This window comes from Astatotilapia calliptera, chromosome 1 (genome assembly GCF_900246225.1).
Source record: "Astatotilapia calliptera chromosome 1, fAstCal1.2, whole genome shotgun sequence".
Taxonomy (NCBI): Eukaryota; Metazoa; Chordata; class Actinopteri; order Cichliformes; family Cichlidae; genus Astatotilapia; species Astatotilapia calliptera.
In genome coordinates this window covers 12693028-12712288 of record NC_039302.1, presented here as the reverse complement: position 1 = coordinate 12712288, position 19261 = coordinate 12693028, and the positions used below count along the sequence as shown (strand labels likewise).

General features: G+C 41.2%; 1 protein-coding gene across 1 annotated transcript in view; it reads left to right on the top strand.

Annotated features, from left to right (window-relative positions):
• LOC113020750 (protein TANC1-like) overlaps nt 1–19261 on the top strand; it is a 50288-nt gene that overhangs the window by 15450 nt on the left and 15577 nt on the right. Inside the window, exons 8-12 of the mRNA XM_026164967.1 lie at nt 7507–7623; nt 11079–11369; nt 12156–12283; nt 15479–15710; nt 16466–16632. Coding sequence (XP_026020752.1) covers nt 7507–7623; nt 11079–11369; nt 12156–12283; nt 15479–15710; nt 16466–16632 — 935 coding nt within the window. The remainder of the gene's footprint in view (nt 1–7506; nt 7624–11078; nt 11370–12155; nt 12284–15478; nt 15711–16465; nt 16633–19261) is intronic.

The window sequence follows — 19261 nt, the reverse complement described above, 5'->3', positions numbered from 1 at the left end:
AAAACATCTCAAACCAGCTCTGCCTTCATCTCTTGAAATCCTTTGTTTTTTTGAGAAAACTAATGAAAGGAGGGACCTGAAATCTTTTCTTAAAAACTACTAGCATGTGCATTTTTACCCTGGATGTTTTTTTTCCAGGAAAATCTGTAAGATCACTTGGGAGGCATTTGACGAACACACATAGAATGACCCATTTACATTTTCAATGAGAGAGCTTCAGAGGTGCTAGTAGTCTGCTTTAGTTACTGTTAAAAAAAACATTTTAAACAATGAAAAAACAAAGGAAAACAACTGGCTTGACTGTGTTCAGTCATTGTGACGATCTAACTAGCTGTGGATCTTGGGCGGTTGGACCAAAAATGGGTGTCGTTGCCTTGGTACCACTGTATGTGTGCATATTTCCTGATGTCATTCCTCCACATCACCCTCTTGCTCTTCCTCCTCCATCTCTCAGGTCATGAAAGGCAGCAGCTAAGGATCACCTGCATGTCATTCAGATTTTCACTCTATGTGTTTATCCATGTCTTTTCATTTAATCAATAGCTATTATTAATTTCTGGCTATCTTACACAATTTTATCATGTCTTCCTCACCCTCAACAAACAAATGGCTCCCCCTTCCTGAGCCTGGTTCTGCAGGAGGATTCTTCCTGTTAAAGGGAATTTTTTCCTTCCCACTTTCGCCAAGTGCTTGCTCATCTGATTGTTGTTGTTGTTGTTGTTTTATTATTATTATTATTATTATTATTATTATTATTATTATTATTATTATTATTATTATTATCATTATTATTATTATTATTATTGTAGGGGTCTTTACCTTACAAGACAAAGCACCTTGAGGCGACTGCTGCAGATTTGGCACTATATAAATAAAAGTAATTTGAATTGAAATATCAGTCTTAAGTTTGTCATGTCCATGGCCGAGTTACATCCAGAATTTGTGACTTTATAATTTTCTGACACACTTGATATCAGAGGAAAATCCTGTGAAAATAATTTAAACCTGGCATGATATTTCCTTCACAGACTAATTTTATTTTCTGCCAGAAAGCAATTAAGAGTAGCGATACCTTTAGCGTTGAAAAGGCTTTTAAACAGGTTCTAATGAGCTGCTTGTGATTAAATTGTGTAAGTAATGCCATCAGGGACACTGGAGGCTTGACCTTTAAAGTGATGAATGATCAAAGGGGGCTATAATCAGCTAGACTTTCATCAACAGGGAACATATAGATGGTCAGTGAGTGTGAGATAGGTTGACCTGTCAAAACGTCCAAGAGTTTCTGTGTCAAACTGGCTGAAAAACATGTTTTAACTCTTTAACTGTGTCCCCTCAGCCATTTGGCCAGGTTGTCTTTAGCCAGCAGTCTTTCTCATCCCACTCCCACACCTCCTTCACACTGTTTTGCTGCAGACTGTGTTCCATCCTCTCGCTGTGGATGTTCTTTCAATCCTCAGTTTTCACCACTTGTTTTCTTGCTTGATATTTACAGTCATTTTATGCATGTTCTTTGTCCTGAAAGCTCCCTCCCGCTTCTGCAATATCTCATGCTGTACTCTTTCACAGTATACTAACAGCTCATCCCCCACACAACTTTCTTTTATCCTAATTGCAGTGTTCACACCGTGATTGATATTTGTTGATCCAGAGAGCCCATCATTGTTTACTAGGGAGTCCAATGAACAGGTTATATGTGTTTTTGATGAGCCTGTAAATTAGAATATCAACAGGCCTCGGCAGCTTTCACCCACACTCGCTCACTCTGCTGCTGCAAGCTGATGGACACATGTAGAGATAGTAAATGTGTCAGAAAGGGATCTGATCAGCCAAGTGTGAGCTGTATCTACTGGAGTATTTTCAAAGAAGCAAGCTCAGTGTGTCTTTCTCGCTGTTCCACAGAAAGCAAAGCGAGCGATGGTTTGGCAGAATGACATGCAATAATGCAAGATGCAAATATATTTTACATTGTTTGGCTCATGTCTGAGTGTAGAGAAGTTTTTGATTTGTTGTGTTGAAGGATGCTGCAGCCAGGATCTTCAGGATGTGATTAAAACTTCTGCTTTAAAGCCTGTCAGCCCATAACAGTGCAGATCTATGCTGATATGCTCTCTCACATGCTCTGAAATTACCAGTGATTTCATTTAATGTCATTACATGATTATAGGAAGTTAATGTCTTGCCCACTGCCTAATTTATTGGTCTGTGTACAGTGTGCAACGTGACTTGAGCCTTTTTTTTTTTTTATCCCTCTCCAAAGGGATTAGAGACAGCAGTAATGCCAGATTTTCAGATTTTACAGAGGACTTTTTTTTATTTACCAATGACAAAGAGCAATGAATGAATGACATGAACCCGTCTGCTACTCATTGAAAATAAACTCTTAAAATAACAATGGATTCATTTCCCAAGCCTTGCAGTTTTTAGTTGTAAAATATATATGCTATTTATTCCTCCAATAGCAGACAATCCAATAATATAAATAGGAGCAAAAAAAAATACTGCATAGAAACAATATTGGAAGATGGCAAAGGTCGAGCACAAGCATTCATGCCTGCAGTGGCTGTAATCTAGTTGATTTCCTGTCTGGATTTGTGAGCCACTTGGATTAAACGGCCTGATGTTAAAAGGGGAAAATAGAAATAGGAGGAGCTCGAGATTAGACTGGAACAGATTCTTCACTTTTTTCTCTCCAGCTGCTCTAAAAACAGACAAAAACCAGGCTTTACACTGCACTATTTAATTTTTTTTTTTTAAATTAAGCAACATTAAGTGAGTTACAGAAATGTGCAATTAATTATTAAGTTATGCAATTTATAAGAATAAAATATTTTCAGGTATGTGAAACACTTACTTGCCTAGATGTACTTTGAAAGTGAAATTATTTACAGGGACAAGACAGCAGACGCTAATAACTATTTGCTTTTGCTGGCACTCGAATACGTTAGTATTGTTTTGAGATGCGAGACGGATTTTGTTGTTTTGTTTTTTGCTTAAATTGCAGAATCCAGAAGTGACTTTATTTTTCATGAGATTAATCATTCTTATGATCCTTTGTGAGGGTCTTTAACAGTTCTTGCACTGTAAGAGACCCTCACATAACTTAAAGGACGCGAGGGTCTTTCACAGTCCAAGTAATGCAAATGTCATATTCAGGTGGCTTATGTAAATCTGTGTGCTGATGTTCATGCAGAAACTGCACTGTAAGGGCACGCTTCCTCCAAACTTCCTCCAAGTGGACCAAAAAGTAGCATAATTAGAACAAGTCAAAGTCCCTGATGTATCCTTCAAGCTCGGGTCCTCTACCAGAGGCCTGGGAGCTTGAGGGTCCTGCGCAGTATCTTAGCTGTTCCCAGGACTGCGCTCTTCTGGACAGAGATCTCCGATGTTGTTCCCGGGATCTGCTGGAGCCACTCGCCTAGCTTGGGAGTCACCGCACCTAGTGCTCCGATTACCACGGGGACCACTGTTACCTTCACCCTCCACATCCTCTCGAGCTCTTCTCTGAGCCCTTGGTATTTCTCCAGCTTCTCGTGTTCCTTCTTCCTGATATTGCTGTCATTCGGAACCGCTACATCGATCACTACGGCCGTCTTCTTCTGTTTGTCTACCACCACTATGTCCGGTTGGTTAGCCACCACCATTTTGTCCGTCTGTATCTGGAAGTCCCACAGGATCTTAGCTCGGTCATTCTCCACCACCCTTGGGGGCATCTCCCATTTTGACCTCGGGACTTCCAGGTTATACTCGGCACAGATGTTCCTGTACACTATGCCGGCCACTTGGTTATGGCGTTCCATGTATGCCTTGCCTGCTAGCATCTTGCACCCTGCTGTTATGTGCTGGATTGTCTCTGGGGCATCTTTACACAGCCTGCACCTGGGGTCTTGCCTGGTGTGATAGACCCCAGCCTCTATGGATCTTGTGCTCAGAGCTTGTTCTTGTGCTGCCATGATTAGTGCCTCTGTGCTGTCTTTCAGTCCAGCTTTGTCCAGCCACTGGTAGGATTTCTGGATATCAGCCACCTCCTCTATCTGCCGGTGGTACATACCGTGCAGGGGCCTGTCCTTCCATGATGGTTCCTCGTCTCCCTCCTCTTTCTTGGGTTTCTGCTGCCGGAGGTATTCACTGAGCACTTGGTCAGTTGGGGCCATCTTCCCAATGTATTCTTGGATGTTCGTTGTCTCATCCTGGACTGTGGTGCTGACACTCACCAGTCCCCGGCCCCCTTCCTTCCGCTTAGCGTACAGCCTCAGGGTGCTGGACTTGGGGTGAAACCCTCCATGCATGGTAAGGAGCTTTCTTGTCTTTATGTCAGTGGCTTCTATCTCCTCCTTTGGCCAGCCTATTACCCCAGCAGGGTACCTGATCACGGGTAGGGCGTACGTGTTGATGGCCCGGATCTTGTTCTTACCATTCAGCTGACTCCTCAGGACTTGCCTGACCCTCTGCAGGTACTTGGTGGTTGCAGCTTTTCTAGCGGCCTCTTCATGGTTCCCATTCGCCTGCGGGATCCCCAAGTACTTGTAACTGTCCTCTATGTCTGCAATGTTGCCTTCTGGTAGTTCAGTCCCCTCAGTTCTGACTACCTTCCCTCTCTTTGTTACCATCCGGCTACACTTCTCCAGTCCGAACGACATTCCAATGTCATTGCTGTATATCCTGGTAGTGTGGATCAGTGAATCGATGTCTCGTTCACTCTTGGCATACAGCTTGATGTCATCCATGTACAGGAGGTGGCTGACAACTGCTCCGTTCCGTAGTCGGTATCCGTAGCCAGTCTTGTTAATGATCTCACTGAGGGGGTTCAGGCCTATGCAGAACAGCAGTGGGGACAGAGCATCTCCTTGGTAGATCCCGCACTTGATGGTAACTTGTGCTATGGGCTTGGAGTTGGCCTCTAGTGTTGTACGCCACATCCCCATTGAGTTCCTGATGAAGGCTCTTAGGGTCCCATTGATCTTGTACAATTCTAGGCATTCCAGTATCCAGCTGTGGGGCATTGAGTCATAGGCCTTCTTGTAATCAATCCAGGCAGTGCACAGGTTGGTCAGTCTGGTCTTGCAGTCTCGGCTGATTGTTCTGTCTACCAGTAGCTGGTGTTTTGCGCCTCTGGTATTCTTGCCAATTCCTTTCTGTGTCCCGCTCATGTATTGACCCATGTGCCTGTTCATCTTAGCCGATATGATGCCTGACAAGAGCTTCCATGTAGTACTGAGGCAGGTTATTGGTCGGTAGTTGGAGGGGACCGGTCCCTTCTTGGGGTCCTTGGGGATCAGGACCGTCTGGCCTTCAGTTAGCCATTCCGGGTGTCTCTCGTTAACTAGCAGCTGGTTCATTTGTGCTGCCAGACGCTCGTGGAGTGCAGTCAGCTTCTTCAGCCAGTAGGCGTGAACCATGTCGGGCCCTGGTGCTGTCCAACTCTTCATACTGGAGACCCTTTCTTGGATATCTGACACTGTGATGGTTACTGGACCCTGTTCAGGGAGGTCGCTGTGGTCTGCCCTCAGATCCTCTAGCCACTGAGCATTGCCGTTATGGGTTGCATCCTTCTCCCATATGCCCTTCCAGTATTGCTCCGTCTCCAGCCTTGGTGGTGCTGTTCTCTTAATTGTTCCCTTGCCACTGAGAGTACACCTTTGCTGGTTCTGTGGAGAACAGCTGGTTTATTCTCCTGCCTTCTATCTCTCTGGTGTACCTCCTCAAGCGGCTGGCCAAGGCTGTGAGTCTTTGCTTGGCAGTTTCCAAAGCCTCAGGTATGGACAGCTTGCTGTATTTCTTAGGCATCTTATTTGTCGCACCTTTCTGCAACTCCGTTAGTTGGCTAACCTCCCTCCGTGCTACTTTGATCTTGCCCTCTAGCCTCCTTCTCCATGGAGGGTACTGCCCCTTTTCGCTGTTCAACTTGTAGCCAAGCATCTCACTGATCACTGCTGCCGTATTGTAGATCAGCTTGTTAGTGTCGGTAATCGTGGTTGTAGGTATTGCCCGTAGTGCTGCATTAACATCATCTAGCAGACCTTCTGAGGGTACTTCACGTAATCTTGGTAACCGGCTACGGGGGATCCAGGTTTCAAGCTTCGCCATATATATATATATATATATATATATATATATATATATATATATATATATATATATATATATATATATATATATATATATATATATATATATATATATATATATATATATATATATATATATATATATATATATATATACACATATATATATATATATATATATATATATATATATATACACATATATATATATATATATACACATATATATATATATATATACACATATATATATATATATATACACATATATATATATATATATACACATATATATATATATATACACATATATATATATATATATACACATATATATATATATATATACACATATATATATATATATACACATATATATATATATACACATATATATATATATACACATATATATATGTATATATATACACATATATATATATATATATACACATATATATATATATATACACATATATATATATATATATATATATATATATATATATATATATATATATATATATCTCTATCTCTTTTGGGTCCAGTTCAGTTATAGTTGCTTGTGTGTCGACGGGTTGTCTGCTTGCTGGACTGAAATGTGTAGGGATGTTAACAATTATTCTTTCCTTAAATCCATCAGAAACCGCCAAGCTGCTTAATGAACTTTGTGTCTTACAGTCGGGTTCATTTGGCAGCTCTCGAACAGAACTGCTTCACTGACAACACGAGGTACTATTTATTAATGGACTGTTGTGTCAGATTGCATTACAGTGTGCTAGGTCTTCTATTTCTATTGTTTCTCTGTTAATAATCCATAGAGATGTATCACAAATACACTGTTTATGTGGAAAATCACATTTAAGGAACTGCAAAGTGCATACTTTCTTGTGTTTCACAGTGGACTAAAGACTACATTTCTCAGAAACTGCAGATGCCTTGCTGACCTGTAAACTCAGTGGTGTGAGTAGGTGGATGGATAGGCAAATGTAGGAGTAAAGAACTCTATCTGTTTTGTTATTTGCCCTTCAGTACAACACGTTCTCAATTGTATGTGTCATGTTGGCTTTTATGTGGCTTATTTGGTCATTAGAGGAATGCGTGTAATCCTGTTATTGACAGCTGATACATTTTTGCATTACAGCCGGCGACGTGTTTCTACTGATTATCGCAAATTTGGTGTCCTGACGCGTGAGACACTATGAAACATTTGGTCATTTCAGACTCATGTCAGCTTGATATTACAGGATGTGAGAAGAGCTGTTTTCTTCGCTTCTCTCTTTTCTCCTCAAGGTCACTGAGCACGTATCATTAACAGCAAAAATTGTTTATATTTCCTGTCTCCATGGATACAGTAATTGACTGGAGTTTCTGCTGTGCATCTTTACTGGATCTCTCTTTCTCTCGCTGAATTCAACCGCCTCCCATTCTCTCCTTACAGCAACAAGCTCCACTCGACTAGAGGATTTGGGTTATCTGGACAGTCAAAGGGCTACTGGGCACAGAGGCTCTGTTCGCAAACACAACACATCTGGACGCACAAGTGATGACTCCAAAGGTATTTTTTGAGCAAGTACAACTGCATGCAGCATGTAGCCACTATAGACTGCTACTGCATACCACTGGTTTGCGGCATTTTGTAGCCCCAGCTTTTGAATCCAGAAGTGGCCATATTTAGAGAAGGAGGAGAGTGGAGTCATCAAGTAATGCTAGCCAGATTAACAAGGTGCTTCTATAGACTATAGACCAGGGGTGTCAAACTCAAATACACAGTGGGCCAAAATTCAAAACTGGAACAAAGTCGCGGGCTAACAATAATATTTATTGAAAAAAAAAAAATCTTCCTCCAGATATAAGAATGACTCTTTTCTTATGGACTCAAATAAGTTTTGCTGGAAAACTGAATATGGAACAAGCAAAGCTTAAATACTAAACAATATATATATTAGCTGTATAATACCAGTAGGCCAGCTCTAATAGTAATTTGGTATGGCTTCGCGGGCCAAATGTAATTAGGCTGTGGGCCAAATTTGGCCCGCGGGCCAGAGTTTGACACCTATGACTTATGGCAAAGTTACAGTCTCAATGTTATTCTTTATTTTTTCTCAGTGTCTTCTTGAGGGACAGTATGTGTATATGTGTACGTGATATTAAATGAATGTTTAAGTGCAGGTTATTGTGCAGACTCAGCACAGAGCATCAAAGAGTTGATTTGTAGTGTGTCACATCAGTGTGGTGGCAGCTGTCCTGGCAGCCATTTTTGGAATTCCATAAGATACTATGATTCATATCAGTATGTCAGACATAAACACATTGTATTGAATGACACAAAAACAGAATCTTATGAGAATTATAAGATTCTGCTAACATTCTGTCCACATTTGATAACCTGCTTAGTGATGTGAAATCATCATCAATGTGCAACTTTGGATTTCTAACTACTAGTGAAAATAAAAAAAAATAAAAAAAGCCAAAGTGATATTTATTGGAGCAGCTTAATTAATATTTCCAGTGTAATTTGCTGTTAATATCCTTTTCCAACCCCAGTTTGTGTTTTTATCACTTTTGTCCAGGGTGGAAGATGCCATGCTAGAGATTGACTCTGTATGGTTTTTCAATGTTGATACTTGGGAACCTGTTGGAGAGGCCAGGGTTGAAAAAGGGATGCCGTAGAACCTGAGAGGGTGTTATCCGCTGGTGTGCATCCAAGGCCAACATCTCTTTAATTAGGCTGACAAATAAGCGTTGGCCATCTTCTGGTCCTCGTCTAAACATCATTATTTGTTCGAGGTCATCCAGACGTTTAAGTTTCATGTATCTTGTCTCCAAAGATTCATATCCTGTCTCGTATTTAAATTGTTGAGCGGTCTTAAATGTCCAGCGCTGTTGGTTGTAGTTGTAGTTGTCTTTTGTGAAATAGTCTTCAGTGTACACGCCAGGATCGAGAACATGATCTGGTGGCTGACCCTGAGTCTCTATGATGAATTTGAAAACATCATAATATTTTTTTCCAGGGTAGAGTGGCACCCCTGTAACAAGCTCAACAGCCACTAGCTACAGAGACCACATGTCACATGCTTCGTTATAAGGAAGGCCAACCATAACCTCAGGTGCACTATAACCAACTGTCCCCACACGGTCACCAGGCATCACTGCAGATGCAGGACATGCGAGGCCAAAGTCTATAAGTCTGACTTTGATGGGAGACTCATAGCGATTTACAACCATGATGTTTCCAGGTTTGAGGTCAGCGTGCACTATTCCCACAGAACCCAGGTGGGACAGAGCATTTGTGAGTTGACCTAAAATTGGCCTGACTTCGCTTATGGGGAGACGCCGGTTATCCGGGTCCCGTATGTAGTCCCACAGGCATTGATCTAGGAGTTCAAATTTCAGGCAAACCCGCTCTCTGTCAAGGAAAAAGCCATTCCATTGAACAATGTTGGCAGCATCTGGATCCAACCTTCGCAGCTGCTCCAGGATGAAAATTTCCTTTTTTGCCTGTTGCAGAATATCAGTGCGGTTCTTGTTCACCTTAATAGCCACAGCTTGGTTGGTTTTGGTATCACGACATTTGGCTACAATACCAAAGCCCCCTTCTCCGAAGAAAGCCTCTACCTTGTAGTGGTTTCCCAAAATGCTCCCTTCAACTATTTCAAGCTCATCTGAGCCAAAGGATGGGCTGGCTGACGTGCGGACGAATACTTGCTGAGAAAATTCAACCGAGTTTTGAAAACTGCAGTTGATTTTCTCTGATCTCTTGCATTTCAAGTGTGAAGGGTGCTGAAAGACCACAGGGTTTTGTGATATTTCAGCACTCATGCCAATGCAAGGGGAACTCTTAGGGTTGAAAAAGGGATGCCGGAGAACCTCCGACAGTGTTATGCGCTGGTTTGCATCCGAGGCCAATATCTGTTTAATTAAGCTTACAAACAAACGTTGGCCATTTTCAGGTCCTCTTCTAAACATCATTACTTGTTCGAGGTCATCGAGACGCGTCAGTTTTATGTATCTTGTCTCCAGGGACTCATATCCTGTCTCGTACTGAAATTGTTGGTCAGTCTTAAATGTCCAGCGCTGTTGGTTGTCGTTGTCTTCAATGAAATAGTCTTCACTGTACACGCCAGAGTCTAGAACATGATCTGGTGGCTGACCCTGAGTCTCTATGATGAATTTCAAAACATCATAGTCTTCATTTCCAGGGTAGAGTGGCACGCCTGTACCAAGCTCCACAGCTACCAGCCCCAGAGACCACATGTCACTTGCTTCATTGTAAGGAAGGCCAAGCATAACTTCAGGTGCACTATAACCAACCGTCCCCACACGGTCACCAGGCATCACTGCAGACGCAGGACATGCGAGGCCAAAGTCTATAAGTCTGACTTTGACTGGAGACTCATAGCGATTTACAACCATGATGTTTCCAGGTTTGAGGTCAGCACGCACTATTCCCACAGAACCCAGGTGGGACAGAGCATTTGTGAGATGACCTAAAATTGGCCTGACTTCGCTTATGGGGAGACCCTGGTTTTTCCGGTCCCCTATATAGTCCCACAGGCATTGATCAAGGAGTTCGAACTTTAAGCAAACCCACTCCCCGTCGTGGAAAAAGCCGTTCCATTTAACAATGTTGGCAGCGTCTGGATCCAACCTTCTCAGCTGCTCCAGGATGAAAATTTCCAGTTTTGCCTGTTGCAGAATATCAGGGTCGCTCTTGTTGACCTTAATAGCCACAGCTCGGTTGGTCATGGTATCACGACATTTGGCTACAATACCAAAGCCCCCTTCTCCAAGGAAAGCCTCTACCTTCCCAAAATGCTCCCTTTAACTCTTGTTTTCCCAAATAAATTCTATTATTTCTATGTTTTCACATTTAAATAAATCAGTGTATATATTTCCTATTTTCTCACTAAAACATAAAGAAATGAGTTGTGGCTCAAGACTTTTGCACAGTACTGTACATGGGGTGATGAGTTCTTACATACTTATCTCGATTGTTTTCTCTCTATCCAGGGCGATTGGTACCATTCAAACAAGCTGACATCATGCTAAAACCGCTTCTATTTGAAGTTCCCGGCATCACCACGGAAACACCTTTCGTTGGCCGGGATTGGCTCTTCACACGTCTGGAGGAGGTCCTTAGAAAAACACGCAGCTGTGAGGGACGCGGTGCTGTCATTGTGGGTAACGCAGGATCTGGCAAGACCGCCGTCATCTGGAGGCTAGTGACGCTCAGCTGTCACGGCATGCGTACATCACTGGGAGGTCCCAGCATCCCTCACAGCCCCGGCTCCTCCCCTAAGTGTAAGAGCTTTCCTTTTTTTTAAAAAAAATTCAGAGCACTGTAATTTGTTTTTGCATGCATCTGCAAGGACTGGCATAATTCATAGAGTATCCAGTACAGTGTAGTAAAAGTGCTTTTTTTTTTAAATTATATATATATATGTATATGTATGAAATTTAAGGAAACATCACTTTTTGAGGAGTTGGTAACTAGGTCAAACACTCTTCTTTCAAGTTCTCCCCTGAGGTTTCTCTGCTGATTGCAGTTGTGTAAGGGGAGTGAGGTTGTTGTTTTCCTCCTTTCATGAGTGGCACGGCTCTTTTATCTGAGGAGAGGAAAAAAGAAAAAGATTTTGCACATAAATCCGCGTTACACACTGTGACATGCACATTGTTTTTGAATAAACTGTGTTATTCTGTGCGATATAAAAATGTCCATATATGCACCTTTTGACTGATCTCAGGCTTTTTCTGTTGTACAATAAGAAGCATTGTTAAAATTACAGGCTGAGAAAACAGCAGTGTAAAAAAAAAAAAAAAAAAAGCAGTGTAGCATTCATTTTTCAGCACCGTTGCATTATTTATCCATATCTGCATTGTATGTTGTCATTTTAATTTAGCTTTAAGACAGCGTTAGTTAGCATGAGCTCAGAGAAATGCAGGCTTTGCTCAGTGCCAAAGTTTCCCGTCTATCTTATGCGCTAATGAATTGCAGCAGTTTAACTGTGTTTCTTTATAGGCTCGTGACATTTCTTTGCTTACACCTGAGAGTTTGTTGTTGTTGTTGTTGCTCTACATGGTGTGCAGGTGGGGATAGGCAGGGAAAAGCAGCCTCCAAGCAGCCGACTGATTCCCATCCCAACCAGGGCAACGTTTCAGGCACAAGCGATAGCACACCGCCGAGGAAGGAGGCTGTCAGATCCCTGGCTGCCAGGGTAACTCAAAACACACACACGAATGCACTTCTAGTACTTCTGTACGTGTGAAGATCCTCAGTTACAAATGTTCCCTCATAGTTCATATTCTAACCTGAAAACAATAGCTCCACACTCCAGGAGTGTGCATTTTTGCTCTCTGGGGGAGTCGGATGACAAGATCGATGCCACTGTCAAACCATAAAGTCGCTGAAGCATAAAAGAGTGGGGAAAAAGGGGGAAATGCATAGTCCCAAAAACTGCCACCATCTCTCTCTGGTACCTTTGATCCACATGAAAATGTACACGTCACAGTTCGTTTCTTTACCAGGTTCATGTGCTATACTGTACAGCCCTATGGCAGACCGCCAACCAGTCCTGGGTGTTGTAGTGCGACTGTGACAGCTTGAACAAGCTCCCGCCTCCCCACAGCGCTGAATAAGACTGGTTATTCATCGCATAATTGTGATTTTTATGTGTTAAAAAAACCACATATATGTGGGTGTGTGTGTGTGTGTGTGTGTGTGTGTGTGTGTGTGTGTGTGTGTGTGTGTGTGTGTGTGTGTGTGTGTGTGTGTGTGTGTGTGTGTGTGTGTATAAATTAATTCAGCAAAATGAGCTCAAATGTGTCATATTCAGCAAACAGGTTTGAGACTTGTATCAGTCTTTTCGTCTACCTGCAAGAATACAGGTTCACATTGACACTTGAACCACGAAAACTACTGGCTTATTAACTTAAACCTAATTTTAATGTTGGAGGGACCTATAGTTTACCCAGTTTAAATGTGCACCGTTTTACTCCCCTAGTTCCCCTAATCTCACTGTCTCTATCCAGTAAAGGCAAAAAGCCAAAAAAACGTACATTTAAATAGTCATAAAATGAATTTCAACCCAAATGTTATCCACCAAACAAAACATTCTGATGTTCAGGACTGATGTTCACTCCTGACAATGATAGGAGATTGCATACACATATAGCTGAAGAACACACTCATTTATAGCTATTTATCCTGTTGCTGAGCAGACTGCTGTGACTCACCTGCAGGAGAAAATTACATTTACATCTCAGGAATGCCTTTAGATATATATTATTTTGTCATGGTGCTTTTGGTAGCCCAGTTCTTTCTTGTTGTTGTTGTTTTGTTGTCACTAGATTTGTAAGTATGGTAATATAATGCAACATCTCAAACAGTCCTACGGAGAGCCATGACTGTAAAACAGCCCTTCATAAAAAAGATCGAAGCGATAAACGCAGAAGCAGCATTGTTCCTCTTTTTTGTTAAAGAGCTGCACATTTGTGACACAAAATTTTAATGTCAGACTGTTCCTCTCTGTTTTTTTGAACACGCGCAGAACATGCTGCTGACTGCATCACATAGATGACATGGAAGCTTCTAAATTTACTAACTTGGCCTCAATAAGAGTTTCCATGGGAACTAGTCAGACTACTTGTGATGGTGAAGATGTTTGCTCAAAAGTAAAATCATTGGTAGCATTATATGTGAACCACTCATAGCCTAGACTGGCACCTTAACAAGATTGCACATGTTTATGCTTCAGCAAAACAGTTACCACATAGCTGCTGATTTTTTAAGTCACCTTTATTATTAGTGATAAAATTAATACTTCTTTTTTTTTTTTTTTTTTACAGTATTTAGTGTGTTTTAGAGAAACTATTTCATAACTCAGCCACCTTTAGGATTTCTGAATACATTTATGTGTGTTTATATTTAATTCTATTGTGTGCTTATAGTGTTTGATGCATTTTTAGCTGTACATACATTTGTTCTGAAATCACAAAGAAAAGACACTTGTTTTAATTTCAGATCATGGCTCGTATTCGTCACATTTAGTTTTATTTCTTTAGTTTCACAATATTTAAGATTATTGTTTTCTGCATAGGAATTAACTTTTTATGATTGCAATTAACCAAAATGCAAGAAATGAATAAATAAATGCATAAGTAATAATCTTACTATACAGTAAGTATCTTACTATATCGATCTGGATGAAACTTGCTATATAAACTGCCTAGAGTACCAGGATTATCAACATCTATATAGCTTTGACGATTTTTTTTTATAACATTTACAATTTTTATAAATTATTTAAATAATGTGTAGCAGATGACATTGTGTGTACGTTGGTCTTTGTAAACACATTTTACGAAAGTATTTTTAGTGCAGTGGCACTGGGGATGTTGTCATGCACATAAGTGTTCATCAAGCAGTGACACTAATAGTGCCTGTAATTGATTACTCGGTCTCATACAGTGAAAATGTAGCTTGCAAAGAAGAAGAGCAATAAAATGTGTTTTTATTATTTATTTGTTTGTTTATGAACAGCTGTTTTTGCCATTTCACTACATACAATGATTTAATGAAGAGCAACAGAATAACATGATAAATTAACATACATGTCTTTGTTTTCATACATAAGCAAAGCGAACAAGTGTGAACTATACGATAATAATAATGTAGGTTACAGTTATATATAAATATATTTTTAAGTACAGATACAAAATGAATCCCTGCTGGCGTGTTCGTCTTTTCTTCAACGTTTTCTGTGCATTGGATGTTTCTGGGCTGAGGAGCCTATGAGCCACAGGTGTATAGCCCCCAGCCAATAACAGCATGCAGGGTGTGAGGACATGGTGACCGGGTTAAATTGCTGTTTCTATGTCTTCTCTCTCTTGTTCTATTTATCTGTATGGGGGAAATATGCTCTTGCAAAAAATAACCACTTCTGCTCTCTGTTTCTCATTCAGTCAATTTTGAATACAGTGCATAACCAGTAACCCACAACTAATGCATATTACACAGATAGTGTACAGAAACTGACAAGATGCCTCAGAAGTGACAAAAATGGTGTATTCAAGAATAAAGGTGGTCATGCCAAATATTGACTTTCACGCTATCAGGGAATACTCCAGTTTCCCTGATAGCTGTATTTCCATGTCTGCACGTTTCAATAAATCAGTGCACCTATTTTTCATTTAGCAAGATATAAGAAAGAAATGAGGGGTGGCTGAAGACTTTTTTTTTTTTTTTACAGTACTTATTTTTTTATTAAAACAAGAACCAGCTTTCATCTACGGTTCCATCTCATGTTTTGGCTCTGTGCACTTCTACTTCAACTGCAGATATTGTTGTTGTGAGATAAACAGATACAGATTGCAGCATTTGTCACTTTTCACCTGCTTCTCCCTCCTTCCAGGTGGTCGCCTACCATTTCTGTCAGGCCGACAACACATACACGTGCCTGGTGCCGGAGTTTGTGCACAGTGTCGCCGCCCTGCTGGCCAGAGCGCCACAGCTCGCTCCATACAGGGAGCTGCTAATACAAGAGCCTCACCTACAAAACACACTGAGCTTACGTTCCTGCGTTCAAGACCCCATTGCTGCCTTCCGAAAGGGTGTCCTAGAGCCCATAGCCAGCCTGCGCAAGGGTAATTACACACATACGCACACACTCTAAGATAAATGGGATTTAAACATTAAAAGACATTTTAAAGATTAAAATAGCTTCCGTTTCAGGGTGGGCTGTTAATGACTCCATGATGGGCTCATTGAGGATTTTTCCTAGTTAAGGTCAACGATTTGAAACACTGTAGAGTGTGTAACAGATTCTTGGTCATTTGCATAGGAAAGTAGGAGGATGTTATTTTGTCTTTGTAATTTGTGATTCCAAGGTCACAAAATACTTAGAAGAAGGCTTTGAATGTTAGGGTTAGGCTTTCTCGTAATACAATCAATCAGACAGATGGATGTGTTATTATGGCCGGGCCCTCCATGCAGTCTGAGTAGAGAAGTGTTTTTCTTGTTTTCTTTTTTATCTGCTCCATCTCTATAAACCAGGTTGGAAAAAAATGGAGAGCACTTGTGTGAATGTGATTGTACTAGACCTAAAAGCCTTGCAGATCTTTTTTTTTTTTTTGACAGCTTAGGTGATGCAAAATATGATGGATATGTCCTGTTTCAAGCTAATAAACAACAATGGCCTCTGAACTCCTTTCAGTACAAAATAATCAGTATAGGCAGGTGGTAATTTTCTCAGCATATCCTGTGCTACAAAACCAGGATGCACCAGTCTTCTTCATACGCAGCATAAATCTTTTTTAGAGTTTGTATGTTGTGGCCTTTGCAAAGTTAGTGATATAGACACTGTTTCATTATTTACTCTCTTTTTTATGTGTGTAATCAGAACGGAGGCTACCTGAAGAAGACTACATCATTTTGGTTGACAGTCTAAATGAGGCTGAATTTCATAAGCCAGACTACGGGGACACCATAGCCACCTTCATCACCAAAATAATCCCCAAATTCCCCCACTGGCTTAAGTTGGTGGTCACAGTCAGGACAGGCCTCGTGGTGAGTGAGAATATTTATGTCTGAAACACAGCACATGTCACACATTTTCCAACTTATCTCAGTTGGGGTAGCTGTAGCTCAGGAGGTAGAGCAGGTCATCAGGCTGGGGTCTACCACACCAGGCAAAACCCCAGGTGTGCAAAGATGCCCCTGAGACAATCCAGCACATAACAACAGGGTACAAGATGCTAGCAGGCAGGGTATACATGGAATGCCATAACCAAGTCGCCGGCGTAGTATACAGGAACATCTGTGGTGAGTATGGCCTGGAAAGTAAAAATGGGTTGCGCGTCCTAGAGTGGTCGAGAATGACCCAGCTAAGACCCTGTGAGACTTCCAGATAAAGACGGACAAACTGGTGATGGTTAACCAACCGGATATAGTAGCCATGGACAAGCAAAGGAAGACGGTTGTAGTGATTGATGCAGCTATACCGAGTGAAAGCAACATCAGGAAGAAGCAAGATGAGTAGCTTGAGAAGAACCGAGGGCTGAGAGAGGAGCTCGAGAAGTTTGGAGGGTGAAGGCAACAGTGGTCCCAGCGCTCGGGACAGTGACCCCTAAACTGTGCAAGAGGCTCTAGAGATCCCAGGAACGACAGCCAAGATCTCTATCCAAAAGAACGCAGTCCTAGGAACAACAAAGGTACTACGCAGAACCCTGAAGCTCCCACGCCTGTGGTAGAGGACACAAGCTTGAAGGACAAATAGTGGGGAAAAAGTGGGAAATTCTTTTTTAAACAAGAATATTCTCAGAGGTCTTAAATGTTTAGTGACTCACGACTTACTTCAAAACAATACTCTGGCAGTATTAAATGACCACAAGCCAAGAAAGTTTGGCAGGGCCTGGCTATCAGACATCTGTGTTTCTCTCCTTGGCCCCACCCGCTCAGTGATTAGGATGATATCATGCATATAAAAATAGTTTTTTAAGAGTATCACAGTTGGCTGAGATGAATAGGCAATATATCTATATCTATATGTATACATATATATTATATATATATGTCAATTTTCTTATTCTATTTTTATTGCCTCTAGTTTGTGGAATAATATGTGTGTGTCTTTGGATAAAAGGGTCAAGAGAGACTGCAATTTTCACAATTAATCCTGTTTCTAATAAGACTCTGAGATCATAAATAAAGTGGCAAGTACCATAATTTTCCCATAGTTTACTATACAAGTGGACCATTAGAAATAATGCAGCGTGAGGAACATCTGCTTTGGCTTCACTTTTCAAACCTGGAGGCTACATTCATTTTTTAAAAATATGCAATCTATGGTGATACCACTGGAACCAGTTTAATTAATATTTAAATGGGTGTACCTCACTATTCATCGAGCTTTAGCTGAAAAAAGGCTTCATCCTTCTTGATCACTCCGTGAGGACTTCTGATAACATGGATGAAAGTATATTTATAGACATTTACCAGATACTGTATAATTGCTAAATCTTACTGTGAAGTATCACAGCTGCTGTTTCTGAAAAACAGATGTTGCTTTTGAATAATTGAAAACTTATTTTCTAACACTTCAAATACAGTTCCATGTGTCTCGTTTGTAGCACGATGTTTTGTGTGTTTTACTTGTTACTGATCAGGCGAGAACTCTTTAACTTTAACTAGGCAGAAATCTCCTGACCTATGCAACTATTTATATATCTGGCACTGTGAGTTATTTTCTGGGTGAACTAACTTTTTAGATTTCACCTTGGCTCACACTACGCAAATGATAGAGGTATTACCAAATCCTGCTTCTTTTGTGTTTGCTCCCTGTACACACTGTGTAGTTTGATGTTGTGCTTTCACTGCGTTTAGTATAGACAGTGTGACGTTTGGCACGGTCGGTCTCTCCCGTCTGATGTATTTTCTCAATCCGGTTGGTAATCCCACCAAACAGCGGACGCATCTGTCCAATGCCAAAGCCAAGCCTCCAAATGTTGCGAGGATTATGCCTTGAATGGATGGTAATACTACTGGGAGTCTGCTGGGAGTCTGGAGCTTGACAGCCAGCCAGTCGGTTGCATAATTGGATTAGTGTTTGGGAATACACAAAACACATTCGGGGTTATTTTCTTCATGATTCACTAAAAGTCAGTGAGCATTAAATATCAAAAGTTAAGGATGAGCAGTACCGCTGTTAATTCCGCTCCTGCGGTGTCCACGATTCCTACGTGGATCGTGATTCTCCTCTCTTTTTTACCACTTCAACCATTTCACAGGAAGAGCTCGCTCTTGTATGACGACCTGAATATTTCGCAGTGAAGTGTTGTGAAGGGGTTAAGCGAAGCACTGTCCGCGATCACATGTCCGCTGCTTGTCGTTGAACCAAAATGTCAGTGATGGTTAATGAGGAACTGAGCTGCAATAACATGGATTTTTTTTTCTTTTCTTTTTTTTTGATCAGTCATAGCTGGTTTTGGCCGGTGTTGAGCAGCTGAGGATGGCAAGCAAGGAGATGAAATGCGAATCTGAGAGATGCCTGTGAGCAATGTTGGAGCTTGAGTCATTGTCACAGTATTTACTGTACTGTATCCCATGGCTCTGCGTGAGTCAGAGGCAACAGCATCTGAGGAATGGGTCCTGATTTTGGTGCTTTAAATGTGTCCTTTGCTAATACACCTCAGACTGC